Genomic DNA, 23,897 nt, shown 5'->3' with positions numbered 1-23,897 from the left:
GCCAAAAATATGAACAAAAGTATTTACAGATGAGCTTCCAAATAGGTAATAAAATCATTTTTAGAACGTCATATAAAAAAATGCTTTTACAATATAAATACAGGAAAGAGAGTCCAAAGAACTGTTCATTACATACTCAAGTCCTACAACGACCTTCTCACTGCATTTTGACCATCTCCAATTCACATTGTAGATGAGTCAAGACAAAAGAAAATATTAAATACGAAATGAATAAATAAGGCAGAATATGGGCATCATATTGGTCTTCATGCAATCGATAAACATCCCGTAAACAAGAGCTCGAGTCTAAACAATGTCATCTTGTAAGGCTAAAATACTGTGAACTATGGTAGATGCCGAGCGGGAGCAGCGCAGGTGCAGTCAACTGAAACAGCAGGTAGAGATAATACTTGCGCATTCAAGGCCGTAAATACAACAGTGCATTTCAGCAACTTGTCTCCTCTTAAAAAAAAAAAAAAAAAAAAAAAAGGGGGGGGGGGGGGAGAAGATGATTGCAGCCTCAGCCTTGTCTATATGCCCAGCGAACTTACAAATAAAGCGTAACCTGATCCCGCACCCCCACTGCCTCCTTTTTACAGTCTTAGCATCGTCATGCTGCCTCTGACTAACAATGACTAATGACTTTATTAACTTGCAACTAAACGTTTCAGGGTTAAAAGTGACTCCAACATGGCAGGAGCCAGGCTAAATTCTCCTCCTTTGCAGCTTAACAAAACAGGAAAAAGCACCTAATGAGTTTGGCATTTTCGGCACTTTTTCCACTTTTTGTTGGGAGGTTCTGTAGGGGTGCTAAGCTATGAAAGAAAATAAACCTGAGAAGCTATCTAAGGGCGGAGCCCCGTGCACTGTGACAAACTCGAATGCACATCCACTTCCAAACGCACTCACTCTGCGCACACACACATTACAGGACATGACACACACCGTCGGACAAGCATGAAGAAAAACATAAAGTGGCCATTGTGGTGCATCTAAATAAATATTGCAGATTTATTTCAGTAGTTCAATTCAAAAAAGTGGAACTGTTATTATGGGGATTCATCACAGAAAGGATATATATATATATATATATATATTCCCCCCCCCCCCCTTGCTGTTGTAGACTGTAAATTTCCCCAGTGTGGGACAAATAAAGGATATATTATCTTATCTTAATTGACCCAGTGAAATTAAGGTGTGTCCAACCAAAAGCCCGCAGGCCAAATCTGGCCCTTCGTGCCATTTTATGTGGCCACTTCGAGTTCAGCACAATTTCTGTATTTCGTTTTTTTTTTTTGTTTTTTTTCCCCCTTCAAAATGAATTCCCATCATAAAAACGCAGATACAATTCTCTTATGATTGGCCAATGATTGGAGTTCCGACACCTGTAAATTTAAACCAGTTAAGACTTCTCAGATGGCATTTCACAAATCAATTTTTAGCGTTGTTATAGACTTTGACCATAGTGGGGGTTTTTTCGTCTGACATTACTACGCAATTATACATTTTTATGTGGTTATACCGATATAACTGACCTCCTGATTGCCAAGTGGCCCATGATCAAAACAAGGTTAACCTCCCCGTTCTTTATACGCCGAGATGCACACGTATACTGCAGCATTCAAGTCATATATGTTGTCATCGAAATTCAGGAAAATATCATACAATAAGTTCAGCGCTATATAGTATAGTATTGCATTTGGAGGACACTATGTCCCAGTGCTGCTCCGCAGCAAGGTTTAGGCTTTGAACCTTGGCATGGGTTATGATGGGTTTATGCTCGTTTCAGTGGTATTCTGGTATAGGTTGTACATAGGTTTCACGACAGAGTCTAAAAGTTAGTGTATGTGCGTAAACCACAACTGTCGCTGGGGTAGGTTGCTCCTTCAGCGAACTGAAACAGAGCAACTAGGATACAAAATGGACGGCTAGGCGCCAATTTCTGAGAAACACCTGCAGCTACGCGCGTTGAAAAGGAAAAAAAAAAAGTTCTGCTTCATCACACTTGACAATCATTGTAAAGACGCTGCTGACATGCTGTGTTAAAACACTAATCCGTGCTGTGGACAGGAATATTATTTTTATTGTGGTTTCTAACGGTTACTTTTGATGTGAGCTCCCTCCGCGAAAACACCTCAATGCGAAAACACCTCTACTACTGCATCCAAAATATATCAACTAGCTTGTGTGCATCACTGAGGCTGCTGGTGACAACTTCGACAGCTCAAGCGCTAATATCTGAAAAAGCCATGTGCTTTGGACAGCACACACACATACCCGCACACACACGCGCACACACACTATAGTGTCTCATGCCTGTTTCAATGACTGCACTTGATCGACGTCACACTCCACCGAGTCTACAACGAGGGAAAGACAGATGCAGATATAAAGCATGATCATTTGGACAAATGTACACACTGGCAGAAACATGTGCGGGACAAATCAAATGAGCTTATTTTTCTTTAGATGGACGAAGAAGGCTGAGGCCTTCTATGTTTAGTACTGAAAGCGTGAGACGCTTTGATGATTTGCCATTGGAGTATATTTGAGTCGAGAGATTGCACAATTTTGTCATTCACAGCGAATCTAGTCGTGCGCTAAGGCAAGTGTACGATTACTAACAGTTATCAAGAAAGTGCTTCCAAAAAAAATTAAATAAATAAAATAGTATCAAGTTTGAGGTCCTGCCTTTCAATCTTTCTTGCTGGATCCAAACCTTTTGAACAGTTTCTTGCCTTTGGAGAAGAAGCCTTTCTTCTTCTTGCCTTGTGCGGAGCTGTCGGCGAGCACCGGCCTGTCTGCCGGGTGGGGGGCTGGAGGAGAGGCATGCACTGGCGCTGAGCCTGGAACCGGGCCCGATTCTGATGTGGTGCTGGCAGGCAGTTGCAGATGGGGGAGTGGTTCTGAATGTTCAGATAGGTTGGGGCAAGGAGGTTCGATTTGGGGGATCAAAGTATCTTGACTTGTCGAGGGCCCGGGATCCTGCTGGACGACAGCGGGGATTCCCTTCAGGATGAAAAGGACATTAGAGAAAAAAGTTTGGGAACAAAAGTTTTGTTTTACTCATTATTTATTTATTATTTATTATAAACTATTAATTATTTATTATTTATTTTGTGAATGCAAACACTTTGTTTTTCTTCTTTCTTCTTTCTACCCACAATCTTGCTGCTGTAGACTGTAAATTTCCCCAGTGTGGGACAAATAAAGGATATCTTATTGTACTACAGCGCAGTAATTTTTATAGTACAGAGGGTTTTCAGTTTATGATGGGAGTTTTGTTCCGATGGCTGCAAAATTTTACGACAACTGAGTAAACCGAGGACCTATTGGAAAACACATGGAAGGCAGGGGGCGCAAAGAACTGAAATCACATTTGGACTAAGGAGGTAACGCAGGGTGCAAAGCGGGTCTACAGTAGAAGCACATCAACATGAACTGGGAATGAACGGAGGGACACTAATTAGGAATCGCTGAGCTGCTTGCTCCCCCTTTCAGACAACACTTACAATCAAGTCTCAAAGTGCACCGTTCGTTTCTGCTTCTGCAAAAGGTCATGCGAGGAAATGACGGAGCGGGGAAAAAAAAAAAAAAAGCAACTGAGTTTAAGAACTAGAAACAGAATAGTGTAAGATAGTCATCAACAGCAGTTCAAGAAATGTCAAAACAAGACAAGGAAATAAAACAAGCATGTTGGTGACAAACAAAGTCAGGCGACACGTCGGGGAAAAAAAAACAAAAAAAAGTATGCAGCTACCTGCGATTCTTTCTTGGGTTCCGCTGCAGGCTGAGCAGAGACATGTTCGGCTGGAGCATCTTCTGGTAACGCCTGCAGGAAGTTGGAGGGCACCAAGCCTCGTTGTCCATTCAAGTCACCCTGAGACACACACCAGTCAGATTGGAGGACATTGCTTTTTTGTTTTTTTGTAGATGAATTCAATGAAAAACTCATGTGACGCACACAAGATCTGTTCAAAAGGAACCAAACCCAAAATACGTACAAAACATCGCAAGCACTCGTTTATGGACGCCGCCATTATAAGGTCTTTTCACTCTCGCAAGAATGTGACATGTCATCATCTACATGTACTTATCGGTCTGTTTTCCTGTACATAAACGTTAGTTCATTTGCTTTTTTTTGTTTTGTTTTTTCTTTTTCTTCAATCTAATACTCACGTAGAAGAAGCCATCTTCATCCATGTCGCCAATGACATGGATGACATCGCCGGCACTGAAGGTCAACTCAGCCTAACGAAACAAATTAGATCATGAGCAAACGCCAATCGAGCCGTTCACGACATCGCTCATCTTGTTGTGGGTCCGGAGCCTATCCCAAGTGATTTCGGGACAAAAGGTCCATCACAGGGAACATTTAGAGGCCAACCAACCATTCACACAAGGGCTGCACGATATTGGAAAAACATGCCATATGCCAGGTGTGTCAAACTAATTTTTTGTCACGGGCCACATTATAGTTCCCGGTTCCCTTGGGGGGCCGTTATGACTGTGAAACCATATAAGGAAGTCAAGAATAATGGTTTATTTACCTATAAGTTGTTTCAGTTTAAGTTACTCTAATGAGGGTTTTGGTAACAAGAAAACCTACAATAGCTCTCTTATATATTACATACAAGAATTTGAAATTTTGGTTAACATTTTAGCAATCATCATAGAAGTCAACATGTTTGGTTTGCTTTCGTGGGCCACATCAAATGATGTGGTGAGCCAGATCTGGCCCCCAGGCCTTGAGTTTGACACCTGTCCCATATGCGAAAAAGGTGTTGAATATTGCAAAAGAAATGATTGCAATATTTAGCATGCACCTAAAAAAACAAAAAACTAAAAAAAACAACAAAAAAAAAACATTTGTATTATCTAATGAAAGAAATGTTTTTTTTTTCCAGCACCATCAGTGACTTCATGAACAAACAACAACTCCAAATAAGACTTCTTGTTATCGTGTATCAAGTCTGACCTCGATATCGGTGTTCGGGGAGCTCTCTCGTGGATCGTAATCAAAGATGGCCACCATCCGGCGAGATCCTGGGGTGGAGTTTGCTGCAGTTGCAGCAGCTGCCTGGCTTACATCTGCCCGCCAAAAAAAAACACATGCTCAAAAATATATACGATACAAGGTATGATATGTCTTCTGTGACCACCAGCATGCAGATTGCGGTTCGTGCATCTGACATTCCACTCCATGCAGTTGGACAGAAAATGGAAAATGGACGGACGGCATGGAGTTAGTATTTGTGCCTGCTAACAGTTACTTTTAAGTTGTAAAGAACACGGCGCCACCGCAAATAAACATGAAGAAAAATATTAGTTTATGTGAAGCAACCTGAGGAAAGAAGTGTTAGGACGAGAAACTGATTGCAATTGCGAACTTCCAAGTTATTAACGAATAATTCGTGGAAGACGTTTGTTCCCCTTGGATGCGCATTCTCCATCTTCCCGGTTGATATATTATCAATTGACGCTGCTCTCAGTTTGCGTGGGGTGAAACACATAAAATCAAGCAGTCTCCTATAATAATGGATGACGATGAGAAATGGTGTTACCTGCAATCAGAACACAACCTATATGTCTTGTGAAAACAGAAGATGAATCCATGCGAGCAGTCCAGTGAACAGTGGAACGTCCACGGACGCGATCATGCACGAAAAACACAGAGGAGCTTGTGGGTCAAAGTTCAAATGACAAACCTTGACTGGAGGAGTCTACGCTCTCTTCCAAGAGTGTTGCAGACTCCGCTGGAAATCGCGAGGGATAAAATGGCACGTTTGCAGAAACAGAGGGAACAAACTGTAAATCCAACATCGCGCCTCAAAGGCCGAAAATGTACTCTTAAATTTACAGTCGGCACCACACAGCAGGACATAAATTCACAGGTAATGATCAGAGGGGGATGAGGAGATTGGGAAATGTTCCATTTTAGCACAGAGTCTGGATTCTGATGCACTATCTGAGGAATTACAGGGAGCAAGGAATTGACTTTCCTCTGTCCAAATTATAAACCTTATTAACCCTTTGAGGGACAGCGGTTACGACAGTGGCCAGCTTATCATGTTATCAGGTGACGGTGTTTGTCATCTTCAGTGCCAGTCTGTGGTGGCCTTTGAAATAGAATCTCAACAAAAAGTCTACTGCGTAATTTGGTTTTGGTTTCCACCGTTGCGGAAAATATCAGGGTGCAGGGACCTGTACCGGTTTGTGGCTCAGTGGTTGGTGACCACTGCTTTTGATGCTCACTAAGGTGACATCACTGGGAATATTTAACATGGTAAGATGAATGACAACAGTTCACGTTTTGGATTTCTGCAGGATTTGAGAATTTTCGATCGTATTCAACTTCAAGATCGACTTCAAGATGGCGCCTTTGTTGGCAGACGTCTGTAAGAGCTCTTCAAGAGCTCTACTTTTTTTGTTTGCTTTGTTTTTGTCTTTTGTTTTGTCATATGGTGTTTGTTGTCCTTCGTGTGCACCCGTTGTGGACTGTTTTCAGCGTTTTGGCCACGACATCCGTCAAAGGAGAAGAATCTGTGCTTGATGGTTGCACGCGTGTACCAGCACTGATTTTGATGTGGGAGAATGTCGGCGCTATTTGACTGTTGCCGCTTGACAGCCCGGGGCGCTTCTGTTTTTTGCGCCTGGAATGGGCAGCATTTTTCACAAGCCCGTTTTGTTCAGCAGAGATGTTGGCACTGTTGGACAGACTGCGTTAGGGCAGCTGGATGGATGATGAGGAGAGAGGAGCGAAGATGTGTATTTGGACCTGAGAGTTGCCGCTTGATATTGAAGCCGATCTAAAATGGAAAGGAAAAGTGAAGCAATTTCCTTTATCGTCAATGGATGCTACAGCTTCTTGTTAACTTTCAAATTTAGCTTGTAGCCGACGTGTGGGACATCATGCACGTTTTGAGCATGACGTCTCTGATCCAATGGTGAAAAGAGACTTTGATTCTTTCCTCTTTCATCTATGACTGCTTAAAACAACAAGGCGTATGCAGGAACAGTTGTTAGGAATGTATGACTGTCCAAGTTTTATGTTGTGTTCTGTTATATTTTGTTATTTTATATCAACTGGTCTGCAAAGCGCTTTGTTACAGCTGCGGCTGTTGTGAAAGCGCTATATCAATAAAGATGTCTTGTATTGTATTGTATTATTTCGTCAAATCCCAGATTGGTTGGCTAACAAAATATTCCACTTGGGAGCTTTCACTGTATTACAACAAAAACAACAACAACAAGCTTTAGCAACAGAATATTAAAGTAAAATGTTTAGCTAATATGCTAGGTCTGACTTTTCAAATCCCCTCTGGTCATTGTGTGAAATGTACTTAATGAGGTGAAAAAGCAAACGGCTTCAAGCAAAACAGACAACAAAGAGAAACAAACCAGAGAAGACCCAAAAAAGAGGGCAGTGGGAGGGAATCTGGAGCGAGACACACCTTTCTTGGATCGTCTCGGTTTTGGTGGTGGAACAGGGCGACTTGGAAGCTGTGCGTGTGTGCGAGTGCCTTCATGGGATTTCAGAATAGAAAACCAAAATAGGTGACACCAAAAAAAAAATCAGACAAAAACAGCTGGACGGGTGGGGAAAAAAAACAGATCAAACAAAGAGACAATAAAAAGCAGCAAGCAACAGACGTAACAGCGAGTGGCAAGTGCAAGTGAAAAGGTTGAATCTGGAAATGTTTACTCTGTATGCTGCACGAGCTCGAAAGCGGGAAAAAGAAGCAAAGTGTCAGCTTGAATTTGCAAGGCAAACGCTGCATGAAAACAGCCCCTGCATATGTGTTGATGGTTATGATTTCCGGAACAGCGACACAGTGAAGGGGTGGGGGTGGGGGTTGTGCACCACTGTAGCACACTGAGATTAAAGAGGAGGCTTCTTTTGGATTAATCAGAAAAACGGGCCTCATGCAGGAACAGTTTGTCAGGACTCATGCAGACTACTGTGAGGCCTCTATTGTATTTTGATTTACACATTTGAACTGCAGCTGTCAATCATGTGTCCTCTCAATGGCTGGAAAGTTTTTGCACTAAAACCATAACAGTCATAAAGGGCCAATTTTATTGTTCATTATCTTCTTGTGTCGCAATTTATTTCATTTCGTCAGAATTCAACAATCTACATCGAGCTGGGTATCTGTGATGTCTTTATTCTTTAATTGAGCATCTGTTTAAATATTAGTGCTACAGGATTGAAAGAAAAGGGCTGAGATGTTACTCCGATTATTATTATTTTTTTTATGTCAACCAGCGGCGTTTGTACACGGCGGTTCCTCGGGTTACGACAAACGGAGGCAAACGAAACCAGAATTTGTAAGCAAGTCGGAACATGCAGTACCACTAATCTATATCAATGCAGAAGTCATAATTGCAAGAAATATTCATACGAAAATCCAATTCGAGATTATAGATAGAGAACAGTAAAACGGGAAGTCCCGGGGTGCTTCTTGTGCCATTTTACAACGTATTTTGCTGTGCACTGTTTTGTAACCTCAAATTTTTTTATGGGGACTGACATAAAGTGAGGACCCACTATTTCGATCTTTTGTCAGTAAGATGATCCTAAAAGCCGTTTCACAGCTCATCGGGAGCATTTGGTGCCGTCTTTGGGAGAACCCGAGGTTCAAGTGCGAACTTTTAAAAGATACTTACTCTTCGATGGCTGCAACTTGGCTCGGAATAAGTGGTTTCCTCTTAACGTAGAAGATTGTATTTTCGATTGCCCGTGCAGAGTGACGGTTCTACGACTGAGGGAGACGTCACTTTATGATATCAGTACGTCTACAGGCACAAAATCAAGATTACTGCAATTCAGCCTGCGCACTTTGTTCACACTTTTGTGAGTTTGCAGTTTAGTTAACAGATTCGATCTTTGGCCGAGCTGTCTGCCTCTCAGCGACGCCGCTCTCCCCACCGTGGTGCAAAAGGGATGGAAATATCGAGTGGTTCTTGCATCAGTCCCACTATCTTTGCAAAGCAGAATTAGGTTTATGCAGCCATTTTCTTTCACCGCTGAAACATGAACAATGGTGATTATATGCGTAGCGACGCGAAAAGGGATCATCCAACATAAAAAAAACCCCAAAAACAACGAGATTCGACATACCTATCTTCTCAATGGATGCTGGGGTTGTTAAGAAGCCCTGCTGCAGAAGCTGCTGCCGGGTTTCTTCATCCTCCACCTGGATCTCGGACACCATGTTGCAAGGCACATAGCCCAAACGACCGGCAGACTCCCCTCTGTAGAACCCGTCTGAGTCTTTATCGCCGTAAACCTAGTCAGAAAAACGGCTTTTCAATCACGCTTCACACACGCATGACGTGCATCTGACATGACGTCACTGATATGTTCATCTTCACTGGATGTGTATTTACACTGGATTGAACAGAACCTTAGCAGAAATGTTAACACCGTATTTTAGGTCAATGTCAATGTTTTCATTTCAGCCTATTCTGTACTGCATGGACCATATCGTGCAGGGGGGTGGGAGGGGGGACGTACTGTGATAATCTGTCCCTCTCGAAAGGGCAGCTCCTCCTCAGCGGCGTCCGGGTTGGGTGACATGGTGGCAGGGTCATAAGGGAAGAGCGCTACAAAGATGCGGAATTCGCTGTTGTCTCCTTTTGTCTTTGGTGATTCAAAACAGCCTGCGAGTATAGACGGTGGAATCAAATAAATAAATACTCAATAAAAGAGCAAAATGGTTTGTTTGTTTGTTTGTTTGTTTTTGCTATACAGTAATACATGAATTTAATCATTTATCTCAGTTCGCCAGTGTTCCAAATGGTTGCGGGAGCTTGCTCCTCCCCCCGATCACAGTGCACGCTTTACCCGGGCATGTCCTTAAAAGAGGTAATCAAGCTAAACAACTGATCCTAAGCCGTGCTCGCTGTTTGGCAAACGCACACTTGCTCAGGATCTGCGGCGCCCGGCAAGAAAGGGAAACGACGCTTGGCGCAATCTGATGGAGATCAAAGAACAGCACACTTGCAACACATACCCAACGGGCATCAATGACGTGGTGCTTTTTTTTTTTTTCTTAAAACAAGCACTTTGTGCAGCGTTGCAGAAGTGAAGCATAATGCTGGTGTGACCCATGAAGTTATGGCCATGTGTATCCTATTTGACAAAGTGAGACAAATTTGAAGAGCTGTAGTGAGACTTAAGCTGCTCTGAAGCGAGCCGCTCTCTATCTCATTATGGAGAATCAGGTCATTTTTGTGGCAAGAATCATGTGCAGAGAACTTGCAGTTTCACATCCTTGCGGATTAGTAATAGATACGGAGCATGTCAGTGGGTTGCATGTTCAAAGTGGCATGTGCTTGAATGCGTGTGCGGTACATCGGAGTATTCAGATCTACAAAAAAGCGGACTTCGGTCTGCGTCATGATGAAGAAAAAAAAGCAGAGAGGGTAGAAAAAGGGAGACAGAAGGAACAGAGGGGCATCACTCATTTTGTCAGCTAATCAATGTCGCTATTTTGAGGTTGTCACTTCCTTCTGTCATGACAAGCCACTTTAAGTTAAGCTGGTTCCCAGCTTAGTGGGCTCCAACTTCTCCATCACAGCCGACACTCCTCCCTTGCCACACATGGTACTAATCTGACTGCCAGCATGCGAGACGCAAGCCGCGGCTTGTTAAGTGTAAGCACAGGTGCGTCGGCAGCATTTCCGTTGCATCACCAATTTAGAGGAAGCAGGAAAAAAAAAAGAATCTCTGACCTTTGAGCTGCCTGCCTTGCGAACCAACAGATTTAGAGGATAGCTCGGAGTCTGGCCCCCATGATGGACCTGCTGCAGATTCCGTTTGTTCACTGGGCTCCTGCACGTGGAAACGAAAACGGGAATCAGCAAAACATTTCACACAGAACGATCATCGCATTTACAGGGAAAACAAGGGGAATTCACACGGGAAAAGCTGCAGTGGACATAATTAGAACATGGCGACATCGGTGCCAGTGTCTGAATACATATTGGAAAGCAACAATTGTCTTTAAGACAAAAGGAAGCATTGAGGGTGTTCAATTTCCACTGATATTAATTTTATTGTAATTTATTTGACTGATTATCATCGTTCAACAGGCATTTTAAGTTCTACTCCGCTGTACGGTTTTATAGCACACCACTCTGAGAACCAGATCACAGTCTACACAGAGCGATGTCAGAGTGAACTAGCACGCAAACAGTGCTGCAACTCATGAGCTAAGGGTGGGACAGTAGTGCAGAAGAGACTTAACATCTCTCCAACACCTAATTGTAGTCACCGTTGTTTTTTTTTTCCTCAGCAGGATTCCAATCGTAACCCTCTTGTTACAAAGCCCAAGTCCTTACAGGTGAGCTCCAACATCAGAAGCGGGCAAATTTACAGCTTGACTTCAAAAACCCTATTCCGCAATTAGTACACCTTTAAGTCAAAGACAGTGACCCCAAAAAGCTAACTTTGAAGCACAGAGTAAAAGGGAATCGTGACTGATGATAATTGAAGAGGGCACTCATGTCTAAGGAGTAATAGTACAGGTAAGGGATAAGAGCTAAAAGGGATTCACAGGGAAGATGGGTGCTGGGACGATGCTGAAGACGAATCTTTACCACGGACTCCAGCTTTCTTCCTTGGCGGTAGGAAGACCCTCTGTGCTCCATTTCAGCGCCTTCGATCCACCACTCTGACCTCATCTGTCCTAGCACCACCTCCCCTGTAGGGCACGCATCTGGTTCCTCATTGTCGTCCGTCCCGTACTCCACATCAATCTCCATCCCACGGCTAATCGGTGATTTCACAGTACGTACTGTTTTGCTTACTGGGTAGGGTCTTGGCGGGGTCGGACCATGGCCCGGTTTAGCTGCTGCCGCTGCAGCCTTCTGACTCCTGAGCATGGCCTCCCTCCTAAGGCGATCCCCTAACCCTCTGAGGAGTACTCTGTCTTTGTTGGGGGCAGAATGGGGAGGACAGCGGACAGGACCCCGCCTATTGGCTGGACCTTCGCATAAACCCACTTCTTTTTCACCACTATAACTGACAATGTCAACGGCATCTGAGTAGTGGACTCTGTGCTGCAGCTTGGGTTTTACTTGTAAGGGTCCTTGCCTCATTAAAGGCTCTTTGGTGAAGGATCTGGGATCCATGTTGAAGTGGTGGTGCTGAGGTGGAACATGCGGATGGTGGTGACACTGAGGAGCATGATGAAGGTGTTCCGTGCTTCTGGGGTGAAGGTGGCTGAGCCTCTTTTGAATCTGTATGTGATGATGTAAAGGTTCTTTCCGACTGCCATCTTCCTCCTCGGTCACTTCAGGAATACTAAACAGATGCTTGCTGCGGTATGGCTGAGTGGGTAACTTGAGGATCCTCTCAAGAACATCTTCATCACTGTCTGAAGGCTCTGATTTGGTTACCTATGACCATATCCATGAAACGGACCAGCAAAAAAGGGCATATTGGTGTGGAGTAGGTGGTTATTTTGGGGGAAAAAAAAAAAAGGAGGAAGTAAGAAGATCAAGTCATGCAAAAGGAAAAGAGAGATAAAATCGGAATCACAATCATGTGCGTAATATAAATAATAAGGTATTTGAAATGCACAACTTGGGCAAAGAAAATTATAAACAGCATGAGTTCACATATTTCCACATACTCTGCCAGATGTAACCGTGTATCCCCTGGTGGGCGCTTCCACGAGGTGGTCATAGTAAAGTTCTTCCTCCTCCTCTTCTAGGATGTCAGACAAGTCTGAGCGGATGCTGTCAGCGACGTAGTCACCTGGAGGCTCAACCAACCCTGCGCCATAGCTCTGCAAATGAGAGAAAACATCTCAGTTTGTTGTCGGTTTCAATTTACGGTACTCACAAATGGTTTGGCCTCTTTCGATGAACACAAAGGTATCATTCTGTTGTGCGAACGATAAGTGGATACGCAGATTAATTGTACCTCTGACATCTTTTGGAGGAGCAATTAAGTGTTCTGCCTGTCACTGAATGTCGCTAGGATATAGATGAGAACCCCTTTTGATTGAACTGTTATTTAAATTTAAAAAAAAAAAAAAAAGGTACCATTCAAACTGAAATGATACCATGCACAGTATTTTGTACCTGCTCTTCGACAAAGTTCAGCAGACATTAAGTCGAAGAAAAAGTTGTTTTTATGTCAGTCCTGCATTCAATTTTCAATGATAATCAATGTTTGCAAACAGGAAGAGAATGCCAACACTTTAGAACTGACCTGTTGCCCCTTTGTGTATATTGGGTCCTGGTCCTCTCTCAAGAACTCCTCAACGGACACTAAACGTTTGTTCTCTTGTTCCTCCTCTACCTCGGAGTCCAGTGGTGAAGTGCTTGGGGGTCGGAGGATTAATGTGTCCAAAGGGTTAAGGAGGTCTGTGATTGGGGCTTTGGGTGGTGTGGGGATACGCTCCGGCGTTACAAGTTTGGCACAGGGATCTTCAATGAACTCTGTAATGGACGGAAAAGGACGAATAGTTCCAGGGCTGTCTGCATCTCTGCGTTGATCCATCATGGCCGCTGGGACCACCTCTGCCGTTTGCGTGGGTGCTATTACAGGAGGTGCTTGAGGAGCTGACAGAGAGGGGGATGTCGCATTAATCTGGTGAAATAAAAGAACAGTCAATTGGACATATTTAACTCAAAGACATGTTTTGAATCACGTTGATTGCAGGCTTGTCGAGCGAGGATTACCACTGGGGTGATGATTGACGTAACGGGTAACGTGGCCTCACACGCAGCCATGGGAGCAGATGTGGGGTCGGCCCAAGCCCTTACAAATGTGGCTGATGACGCCAAGACCTCCGAGTGTGGGACATGAGGACAGTTGGCAGCGGCCTCCACCGTGAGGCTAGAAATGTGTGTGTCTGGAGGTGACGGGCAGAGAGGCGTGGAGGCTTTGGCAGCAGAGTTTCCCAAAGAAAGCAATGAGGCCAGGTTTGTGGGTCCCACAGGGTTGCAGGCGAGGGGTGGCACTACCGGGGTGGTTGCAACCGGGCCGGCCATTATAGCAGGTAGCCTGGAGGGCACATTGACTGGAAAAGAGTCACAAGACTCCCCGTGTGCAGACATGGTGCGAACAGTGAGCTCCTGAGCTGCCTGTAGGGACTGGATCTGCGAAGGCCCCAGCAGAGCACTGCCGGCTGTTGGGGAAGACACCTCCAGCACCTTAGATTGGAGACGAATCCACATTAGAATGAGGACATCATCGACTCATTTCAAGTCCCAACTGCCTGTTTGAAATTGAGGGTCATACCTTTTTCTTATCTGCATATATAGTGTATCCAGTGACACGGACTCCATTGGAGGTTCCCGCACAATCGATAGTGACCGGCAGCCAGCTGATGAGGGCAATACCTGGTGAAGGACCGTGTTCCAACTGTACATCCAATGGAGCATCAGGGGGGCCTACAGAAAATCACAGCGTTAAGTAAAAGGTACATGACAACAAACATTTTTTTTTTCATGAGCTGATGAAACGGGCAATTACAACTACGATTCGAAAAGGGACTTTCAGAAATGAATAGACCGTGATATACCTGTGTTCCCAGACTGTGGGCATGAAACTTAAGCAAATTTGAGGTGATCATTTAGTGAACTGAATTCAGAGGTGACACTGTTCACTGTGCTAAGTATACCAAATACTTTTTTTTATAACAACAACAACAAAAAAAAACTAACTAATGCAACCACTACTACCATACTAATCTTCTAAAATATTTACAAATAATGTAATCTTAGAGGGGAGGGAACGCCCACACATACACCAAACTAAGTTATGATGTACACTTGACTGCAGGATTTAAAATTCAGTCCATTTCCCTTGAATGGGAAAAATATTCAAAACTCACAGATGATGTGATTAAGCGACACGACTTTCGTTAACTCATTCACTCCCAAAGACGTTTTTAAACGTCTTTTCAGACTTGGTCCAGAATTGGCTGGTCCTGAATGAGTTAACATTGGCAAAAACAATATAAAATCCTGACCTGCCATTCGTGTACTGAAGTTGATGCTAGCACTTCTGCGTTCACGTCGCTCCACGGGTAACTCCCAAGGCGTGCGGTGGGGCCGCGCCTCCACTTTGACTGTGTACTGCAGGCTGGGTAAGAGGTTATTGAGGCACAGCGAGTAGCTTCCAGCCTTCACCAGCTCGCACTCCTGCTCATTCAAGGACACAATGTGCACATAGTTGCTGTTGCTGGGGAGCCAGGACAGGTTGGCGGAGGTGGCGGTGACCCTGTCCACACGCAGCTGCGTAGGGGCCACACAAACGTCCCGACCAATGAGCATACTGCAGCGCAGCTGGTCTGAGAGTCCCTTTTCTGTCAGGCTTTGCACAGATACACGGTAGGCCTTGAGGTTGATGTCGAGCCTCTCTAGCACCGCCTTGGTCTGAGCACCGAAGGGCACATTGAGCCGGAGCTCCTGGTCCACATACACATTATAACTCCACACATTGCCCCACCCAGCTGGCACCAACGGAGGGTCCCAGCTGATGATGATGCTTTTGGCAAGCTGCTTGATGAGGGTGAGCTTACGTGGGTAAGGCACAGTGTCCACGCCCACCTCCTCCAAATCCACATCCAGGCCATTGGTGAGTGGGGCTGAAACAGCCAAGGCCGAATTGGAAGAGGCTGAGGCGGGGCCACAGAGAGAAGAGGCCTCCGTTCTATCTGAGGTGCGGACACTTGTGTGGAGGTGATGCTGGTGGCTGGCACTGTGCAAACTGCTGTCTAGCAAAGAGTTGTGGGTTACGTCACTAGTCTCTGGTGGATGAGTACCCATGACATCGTCGTCCGATACACGTTCCACAAAATTTGAGGGAACCAGCCCTCTCCTTCCATCTACCAACTCGCCTAAAAAGATCACAATGAAGTGACAGCAACATGAAATTGTACAGAAAACAATGTATTGTTAAGACTTACCTTCATAGAAGCCATCATCATCCACGCCACCGTACACATAGATGTACTCTCCAGCAGTGAGTGGGAGCTCCATTTCAGGATTATCATTGGGGCCATCATAAGGATTATAGCTGTTTCACATGCATTCACCAATACGTTAGACTATGATAAGACTCTTTCTATAATGTGTCGATTCTTATTCAAAAAAATGACAAACTTCAGATTCCTAAATGTACAAACCTGTATCGTGCAATAAAAACCTGCAGCTTTGATGCACTTCTGCAGGCGGTGTAAGGTGCGGGGGCCATGTCGACATCCAGCTCATCAACCTCACTGGCTGTGTCAACCTGAGAATCACAAACAAGGCGTGAAGCTGCACAGCTCCATGAACAAAATAACAGCGTTGGCTCATCCTGATAGATACAGTATCATGCCATGAACTTTTCAAGTGAGAATAAAGCAACATCAACAATGTGTTTTCTTCTTAAGAGTAAAAATCTTGAACTAAACATTATTTACGTGACAAACTCTTAAAGCATGGTGACAAACACAAGGCCCGGGGGCCAGATCTGGCCCGCCACATCATTTTATGTGGCCAAATCAACCAGGTCAACTTCCATGACGCATGCCAAAATCTGTACCAAATTTCAAATTGTCATATGTCGTAAATAATCATGTTGAGCTATTGCAAGCATTTTCTTGTTTTACATTACTACAGAAACTTGAAAAACAGTGGAACGAACAAACAACTCTCCTGTCTCGACTTTTGATTTCAAAAACAGTTATCTATGAATTGTATACTGTATTTTTAATAATATGAGGAGGTGATTAAACATTTGTCCGGTTTCACAGTCATAATGGCCCTCTGAGGGAAACTGTGACTACAATGTGGCCTGCGACAAAAATGAGTTTGACACCCCTGTCTTAAAGTGTCTGTAAAATACCCGCAGGGTCAATTTCCATTCATCAGAAAACACATTATACAGCGAGGGGGATATTTTTAGCTTCCCGGTAAACCATTTTACAACTACTACCATTTGATCCACATAATCCAGTGGCAGGTGGATTATTTTACCAAACATGAGCTTTATTGAATTGAAGGGAGACCTGTAGACTGGATGATAAGACCTCTGACCTAACCTGTCTGTCACACAATACGCAGTAAGCACAAGAACCCAAGAGCCTGTAAACAATTTCATGAATGGAAAAGCTTGTATGCTGTATATTCAGCTAATATAACACTTTTTTTGAACCCCAGTTATTAAATGCATCAGATTTGCCTTGAGTTAACCATTGTACGCCCGCTCTCTTCTACCTCATGTGACGGGCTTGATTTGTGCGGACTAAGGTGAGTCTCCGACTTTGGGGTGAGGTTTGTCGTCTCAGACTTGCTGGAGGACGAGGCTGACTTGCTGACACTGATTGTGGGAAGTTCGCGATGCTTGGTGACCGGCGAGCGCTCCACCCTGGACAGCCCGGCAGCATGGGGGGTGGTCCCCATGCGTAGTGCAGCAGCCACATCTAACAGGGGGAGAGGGAGACAGAGAGGACAGCGGTAATACACAATCCACTTTACCAGATCGCTCTCACGGGGGGTAGCTCTGTTGGATCCATGAGCGGCTAGGTGGGTGAGGTCACTGGTTAACATGCAAAAAAAAAAAATAAAGCTCAAGGTTGAACCTGACTGATTAAACAGTGGAGAAAAATCCTGCCTCCATCTGTCTGTAGTCAGAGGTCACACTACCTTGTGGTAGCATGTGTCACACCGGCATCGCTAAGGGGCTTAACTGATTCCACGGACAGTTTTCACCTCAGCTCTTGAGCAGAGTCCCATGCAAGTTCCGTGACAGTGTTGAGTGCAGATGAGATGACGGGTTTGAACATGCCATGCTTTTTTTCCCCATATATTATGAGTAAGAGCGACAAAAAAAAAAAAAAAAAAAACAGTACCGAGCGGATCATTACCCTCAGCGCATGAGAGAGTGTCACCTCCCTCGAGACTCCAGAAGGCTATTTCGCTCAGAGACTCCATATCCCATGAGCCATCTGTGCAGTCTAAAACACATGAACAAGTAAGACGTTTGATGTATGGGCAAGATGTGTGAAGTTGTCAGATTTGCCCAGAAATTGACTGTTCAGTGTCAGCCAGATGGTGTTAGAATCGCATCAAGCATGCTGGAAACGCTCCACCGTGGAGAAATTAGACCAATCCTGTACTTGCATCACAATTAATACAAGTAGAGATGAAAATAGCTGAAATACAGTATTAACATGTTATTTGTATTAGAGGTAGCTGCAGCCTTTTTATATGAAGGCATTTTATCAATGACGTTTTACTCTTAATACAATCAGTACAGTTAATGTATGAAAACAAAACTATTACAGATAGTTTTGTATTAAATCGACTGAAACAGAAAAAATGCTTATGGAGCAGTCGTGCTTCACCTTGGTGAAGGTTGTGAACCCACCCCCAAGATTCATATGTACATTCAACCAAACCCTTTGTAAATGGAATCAACATTGGGACAAGGAATAATTTAGTGGTGCATAAAATGAAAAATGCCTAAATTGCACATAAATTCCCCGTTTTCAAAAACAAAACAACAATTTCACACAAAACATTGATTACTGACTGCCAATAAATGTGCCTTTTGTTGTTGCCTGACAGACAAGTTCAGAAATGCGTAGCATCACCATGGCAATTTCCTTTGCTTCCATTTTACTTTTTTCTACCATTTGCAAAAGCATTGCTCAAAATGTCATAACGTGGCAAAATGTCTAACCAAAAGGTACGCAGACATCATTAATGATATGAGTTGGGTGACCACAACGGACGCCCACTCTGAGTGCGTTTCTCGACCACCACAAAAACAACAGACAGGCTCAACGAATCACTGGGCTTCAATCAAACCCAGATGAAGAACCTCTGTTTGTAAACCCTTTCATCTGACTGTACACAGAAGTCAAGTCACAAAAAGTATTTACAACAATATATTCTATGTGCCCCTACTAGTCTAAAGACGGCATTCTCATGAATCAATTTTTATTATTTTGCCACTTGCTCTCAATTGAAAATGACATTACATTTGCTCAACAACCATTATCCGTTTTCTGAGTCTGCTCGTGACGTTCGCGAGTTGAGGTGGTTGGTCATGACCTGACTCCTGCGCAAATGTGTCGTCATTCTCATTCGACTGTAAATGGAAAATTGGCCACCCCCTCAGATAGAGGGGAAAAAAAAACAGGTGGATTTTGCTGCTTAAATCATATTCGACAAACAGCATATTAATAAGGATACCGTGTTTAGACTCATGGGGCCACATAAAACATAATATTAGCAAGAAATTCTTTGACTTTCCTCCACCTTTAATAAATGGTAGAAAATCTATGACGTCCATTGTAAATGCCTAGAAAGGCAGATTTTTATTTTTAAAAAATAGTTAAGAAAGAAAGAAAGAGCAAAAGAGTTATGATTATAACTGAGCTGCAAAAAAATGTTTTATGTAATACCGTGTCCTTTTTTATCATACAATACACTCAATAATACAACTTCACTTCAAATCCGAACAATTAATACTTCCAGTTGGGTGGCTTTTGCCTTTGTTTGTGTGATTTACCTCGCTCTGTTGACAGGCCCACACCATTCGTCAGAAGAGAGAAGCCGGGGTGGTTCAGAAGGCCGGCGCCGGCATGGTTCGCCTTCGAGGCCTGCAGTCGAAATTTCTCCAACTCTCGGGACAACAAGCCAAACTGTTCACTCTGGCTGCGACATTTCTCCTCCAGATCTCGCACCTTTGACTGAGCCAAAGAATTGATGACATTGTTTGGATCATTATGTCAGCCAAAATGAGGTTTCTAAATCTGGGAGTCACACAGCAGCACACATTTTCATTATCCCCAGTTGCAAACAAAGTGAATTGAAAACGGTGCAACTAAGGGGGCACTCATGTCAGTCGAGTTCAAGAAAGGAGTGACAGTGTTCCTGAATTTTACCCCATACTTCACTCCAGTAACTGCAGACATTCTTAATATTTGAATCCTGCAATTATTGTACTCAAACGCCACAATGTTGTTTTGATTTATCTGCACTACATTCTCACTGCTGGTCGTTAAACCACTCAAAGGTAGTTGACCACCAGCCTTGTTTTATCCGCTACTGTAGATTTGATTTTTAGATTTTTCTTCCCTATTACGGTGATGTACGATTTGTCAGACACACACACAGCTAGTTGGAGCACTGCTGACGTTCTGTATGGTGTGAAGGTTGGGCTTGCGGTGAGGGTTTCCTGGTTGCATTCGCATAAAATAGTCTGAACGTTTCCTGTGTGCAACACCTACACTAGCATCATTTTACATGCATACTGAGATGCACAAACTAAGTTGAAGATGATTTTTTTTAACGTGTTGAGACCCAGTCTGGCATTGTAGCATAATCACATTCATTTTTAAAAACTCTAGTCATAAGGACCAAAATGATGTGACTGTCTCAATTTATATGGTTCACGCTGATAACCCAAAAATATTGGGCCAGAATGAAATGAGCCAAATGGGCAAATAGAGGTTATCGATGTATTGTGATTTTAACGACAGAGACTAGGGAGGACTGTGCGTCAGGGAAGATTAATCTGCAGTGCATGGGCTCAAGCAGGTTAAAGGTCAACAGTACCTGCATGCAGTCCAGTGTACTCTGGTTAGCACAGACATAAAAAAGAAAATGGAGGGAAGGGGGGAAGAAATTCAAATACATGCTTCTGAAACAACAAACTCGGAAACACCTTAAAGAGCCAGAGTCAGCAAGAAAATCCTGTCAAGATGCAGTTTCACCAGAATGTCTCTTGGCTGTTAGCAAATAATTAATTCTCATAAAGTCTTTTTTCGTTTTCTTGAATCTGTCAAATAATGGCCAATGCAAGTATAGCTACACAACTCGTGTTTTCAGGAAGGACAGAGACTTTCTACAGTGATGCTTTTGAGTTAAATAAAGGGACAGAATGTTCAACCAAGAAGCCAAGCAACAGGAAGTAGCATTATAAGAGGGGCAGCTATACTCTACCATCTCCCTCCGCAACACAAGCTGAATCAACTCCTAAAATCAAACACACAATTCATTAAAAGAACAAAGTGCCATGGGCTAAATAGCATGGCAGCAAACTAACACGGGATATGACACGTTTGATGTCAACCATCGGTGTTATGTCGACAATGTGATACTGGCTAAGGCAGCAGATCGCTGTTGCTATGTGCAAGGCATTTAAAATTCACACAGGAAAAGACACTCAATAAAAAAAAAAGACTTTGCTTAGTGTGGTCTGAAAACTTGAAATAAAATAAAAGTATCTTGAAAAGTCACGAGTCCGTTAGCGCTTTAATGGAATACATAGGAAGTCTAAAACAGCAATTAGGTAACAGCTAAATATGTCTGCCTGTGGTGAGATATCACAGGGCCATACAATATAGAAAGTCAATACATTATAGATTTGGTATGTTCACAACCTCCCCTCCCCAAAACACACACCACCACATTATACCAGTGGAATACAACCTCACCTCCAACATCTGGACCACCCCTTCATGTTCCCTCTTGGCAAATAACTGAGCCTTAAAAAAGACAAAATAAAGAAAAAATAAAATCACAAAGATGATTGATTTAGGTGTACACATCATTCTCAGTCAAAACAATTTGAAGACAACCAGGGGGCTTTATTCGTGCCCCAAGGGTGCCTCCTGCTGGGCAAAACATTTCATAAACAAAACGGCGTGGCGGAGGCTGTGGTTCGTACCCGTTGTAAGCGTTTGATTTCATCCTGCTTGAACTTAAGGATAGCCAGTGCCTGCTCATGTTCCAATTCCAACTGCTGCCTTCGCTCAGCGACCTCTCGCATATGCTGCTCAAAAAGACAAAATATTAGTGGTGAGTAGTGAAGAAAGCAGTGCAGATTTAATTTAAAAAACAATTGAGGCCCATTGTACACCTTTAGGACCTGCTCTAGGTTCTCCAGTTTGGCACAGAGTCTCTGATTCTCCTCGAGAACTGAATTGTGTTGAGCGGTCACTTTAGAGAGTTCTTCCCTCAACTCCTCATTCTCAACTCGAGTCTGTGAAACACGATCATTTTAATGTCCTTCGTTGTCATTGCTTTTCTTGTAGACCAAACTTCAACATTACCCCGAAAATGTGTTGGTATATGAAGTATTGGCTTGTCAGAAATGTTCCGTACAATACGGACACAAACCTGGTCGAGCAGCTGTGCCTTCCTCCTGAGGAGATCCGCCTCCTCCTTTAGTTTCTCATTTTTGCCCTGCTCATCCTCAAGCTGGCTCTCCTGTCATTGAAACACCAGAAAGTGTTTGAATAAAACAATCTCAGTCAAGGTTTAGGTTTAATGCATTATACAGATCGTAAGTACAGTATAACAAAGACAAAAAGATGATCACTTACCAAATCCAGGCATTTCTTCTGCCGCTTCTTTGCTTCATGCTCAAGATTTTCACATTCTTTTCTCTTCTTTGTCAGCTCACTCTCCTAAAATTGCAACAATGAATACCAACAAAGTTAATTTGGCTATATCATCATTCTGAGAAATTGATACGGGCTTGTGAATGGGTCTAAACATCATTTTGGTGGGGTACCTCATGGAAACCATAAGTGAGATTCTCGAAATCTGATCGTTTTTTTGGGTGATGAACAAAACAATATTTCATTTACAATTTCAGAAAACACAGCATTCAGTTTCCATACAGACATCCTGTATGATAGCAACGAGGCAGTACGCATTTTAGCATGATTTCATTATTCTAAATGCAGTTTACATGTCGTGCCAGCATAAGAGAAATCGCTTATTTCAAGGCCACTGGACTACCGTGTGATCATTTGAAATACACCTCTGTAGAACAAATATGAGCAATTTTTCAACAAATTAATTTCATTTCATAGCAAAAACGTGGATCCCCATAAATGGACTCATACTAGTCACTGCTGCTAACAAGAACAGGTTGAACTCCCTTGATAAGTTTCAATGTCACGCAGCTGAATGTAGTACTGGAAGTGTGTACATCACGTTCGAGCAAGTCAAAACGTCCCTTCTTGCTCTCAGCCGCTAAAGGAGTGACTGACCAGATAGTGAAGATGCTTCTCCTCTGAATTTTTCTCCTGATGGGGGGGAGTCGGGCTAAGGCCCGAGTGGGGCGTCACTGGGAGCCCCGACTCCTCCTCCTCTCTGGGAGTCTTCTCACAAGTAGATGGAGATTCATCGAATGGGGCACACGGGGTTTCTCCTACAACCTGACATGAGAAGCAGAAATCGGCTAAGTCAGGCATTTTACATTTATAGACTTATCCATCCATCCATTTTCCGATCCGCTTTATCCTTACAAACGTCGCCGGGGGTTCTGGACCCTATCCCAGCCGTCTTCAGGCAGTAGGCGTGGGACACCCTGAACCAGTTGCTAGCCAATCGCAGAGACGAACAACGGGACAATTTTGAGTGTTCAATCAGCCTGCCATGCATGTTTTCGGAATGCGGGAGGAAACCGGAGTACCCGGAGAAAACCCACGCAGGCCCGGGGCGAACATGCAAACTCCACACAGGGAGGCCGGAGCCGGGATTGAACCCAATCTGCACTGTGAGGTTGACGCGCTAACCACTGGACCACCGGGCCGCCCATTCATAGATGTAAATCTTGCCAATAATGTTTTGATAACTGCGTTGCAAAAAATCCATTGTTGAATTGATCCCATTCCATTTTTGGATGAACCTTAGCCAGTGTCTGACAAGGGAGTAACTATCCAACTGTAGTTATACGAAACTTGACACCCCCCACCAATTTGTGAGTGACTGATTATCAGCGAGCCTCCTTAGCCGGTGTCTGGCTAGAAACAACGAATAATCCACGGGGATTCCCCCGAGCCTGTAACATGACTACAACACATCAGGAAGAAGCTTTTACATTGGAATTAGGAAGGATATAATGACTTAATGACAGA

General features: G+C 43.6%; 1 protein-coding gene across 10 annotated transcripts in view; it reads right to left on the bottom strand.

Annotated features, from left to right (window-relative positions):
* Nucleotides 1-1,851: 1,851 nt before the first annotated feature.
* tspoap1 (TSPO associated protein 1) overlaps nt 1,852-23,897 on the bottom strand; it is a 40,330-nt gene continuing 18,284 nt past the window's right edge. For 2 of the 10 annotated variants that reach the window (XM_019895121.1, XM_019895131.1), the window contains exons 6-32: nt 23,028-23,195; nt 22,353-22,436; nt 22,147-22,236; nt 21,887-22,009; nt 21,695-21,799; nt 21,462-21,512; nt 20,968-21,000; nt 19,532-19,712; nt 17,880-17,969; nt 17,230-17,435; nt 16,155-16,261; nt 15,936-16,045; nt 14,997-15,866; nt 14,264-14,415; nt 13,702-14,175; nt 13,229-13,609; nt 12,645-12,800; nt 11,608-12,408; nt 10,741-10,840; nt 9,521-9,666; nt 9,125-9,293; nt 7,455-7,523; nt 5,709-5,756; nt 4,979-5,091; nt 4,180-4,251; nt 3,761-3,880; nt 1,852-3,009 (exon numbers count right to left, since the gene is read on the bottom strand). In XM_019895121.1, coding sequence (XP_019750680.1) covers nt 2,695-3,009; nt 3,761-3,880; nt 4,180-4,251; nt 4,979-5,091; nt 5,709-5,756; nt 7,455-7,523; nt 9,125-9,293; nt 9,521-9,666; nt 10,741-10,840; nt 11,608-12,408; nt 12,645-12,800; nt 13,229-13,609; nt 13,702-14,175; nt 14,264-14,415; nt 14,997-15,866; nt 15,936-16,045; nt 16,155-16,261; nt 17,230-17,435; nt 17,880-17,969; nt 19,532-19,712; nt 20,968-21,000; nt 21,462-21,512; nt 21,695-21,799; nt 21,887-22,009; nt 22,147-22,236; nt 22,353-22,436; nt 23,028-23,195 — 5,334 coding nt within the window. In that variant the 3' untranslated portion in view covers nt 1,852-2,694. Of the gene's footprint in view, nt 3,010-3,255; nt 3,548-3,760; nt 3,881-4,179; nt 4,252-4,978; nt 5,092-5,708; nt 5,757-7,454; nt 7,524-9,124; nt 9,294-9,520; nt 9,667-10,740; nt 10,841-11,607; nt 12,409-12,644; nt 12,801-13,228; nt 13,610-13,701; nt 14,176-14,263; nt 14,416-14,996; nt 15,867-15,935; nt 16,046-16,154; nt 16,262-17,229; nt 17,436-17,879; nt 17,970-19,531; nt 19,713-20,580; nt 20,602-20,967; nt 21,001-21,461; nt 21,513-21,694; nt 21,800-21,886; nt 22,010-22,146; nt 22,237-22,352; nt 22,437-23,027; nt 23,196-23,897 lie in introns of those variants that run through there. The other 8 variants (XM_019895122.1, XM_019895129.1, XM_019895125.1 and 5 more) reach the window with 8 other exon arrangements.

Source organism: Hippocampus comes, unplaced genomic scaffold (genome assembly GCF_001891065.2).
Source record: "Hippocampus comes isolate QL1 unplaced genomic scaffold, H_comes_QL1_v1.1 scaffold177, whole genome shotgun sequence".
NCBI classification, from domain to species: domain Eukaryota; kingdom Metazoa; phylum Chordata; class Actinopteri; order Syngnathiformes; family Syngnathidae; genus Hippocampus; species Hippocampus comes.
This window is presented reverse-complemented; position numbering and strand designations above follow the sequence as displayed.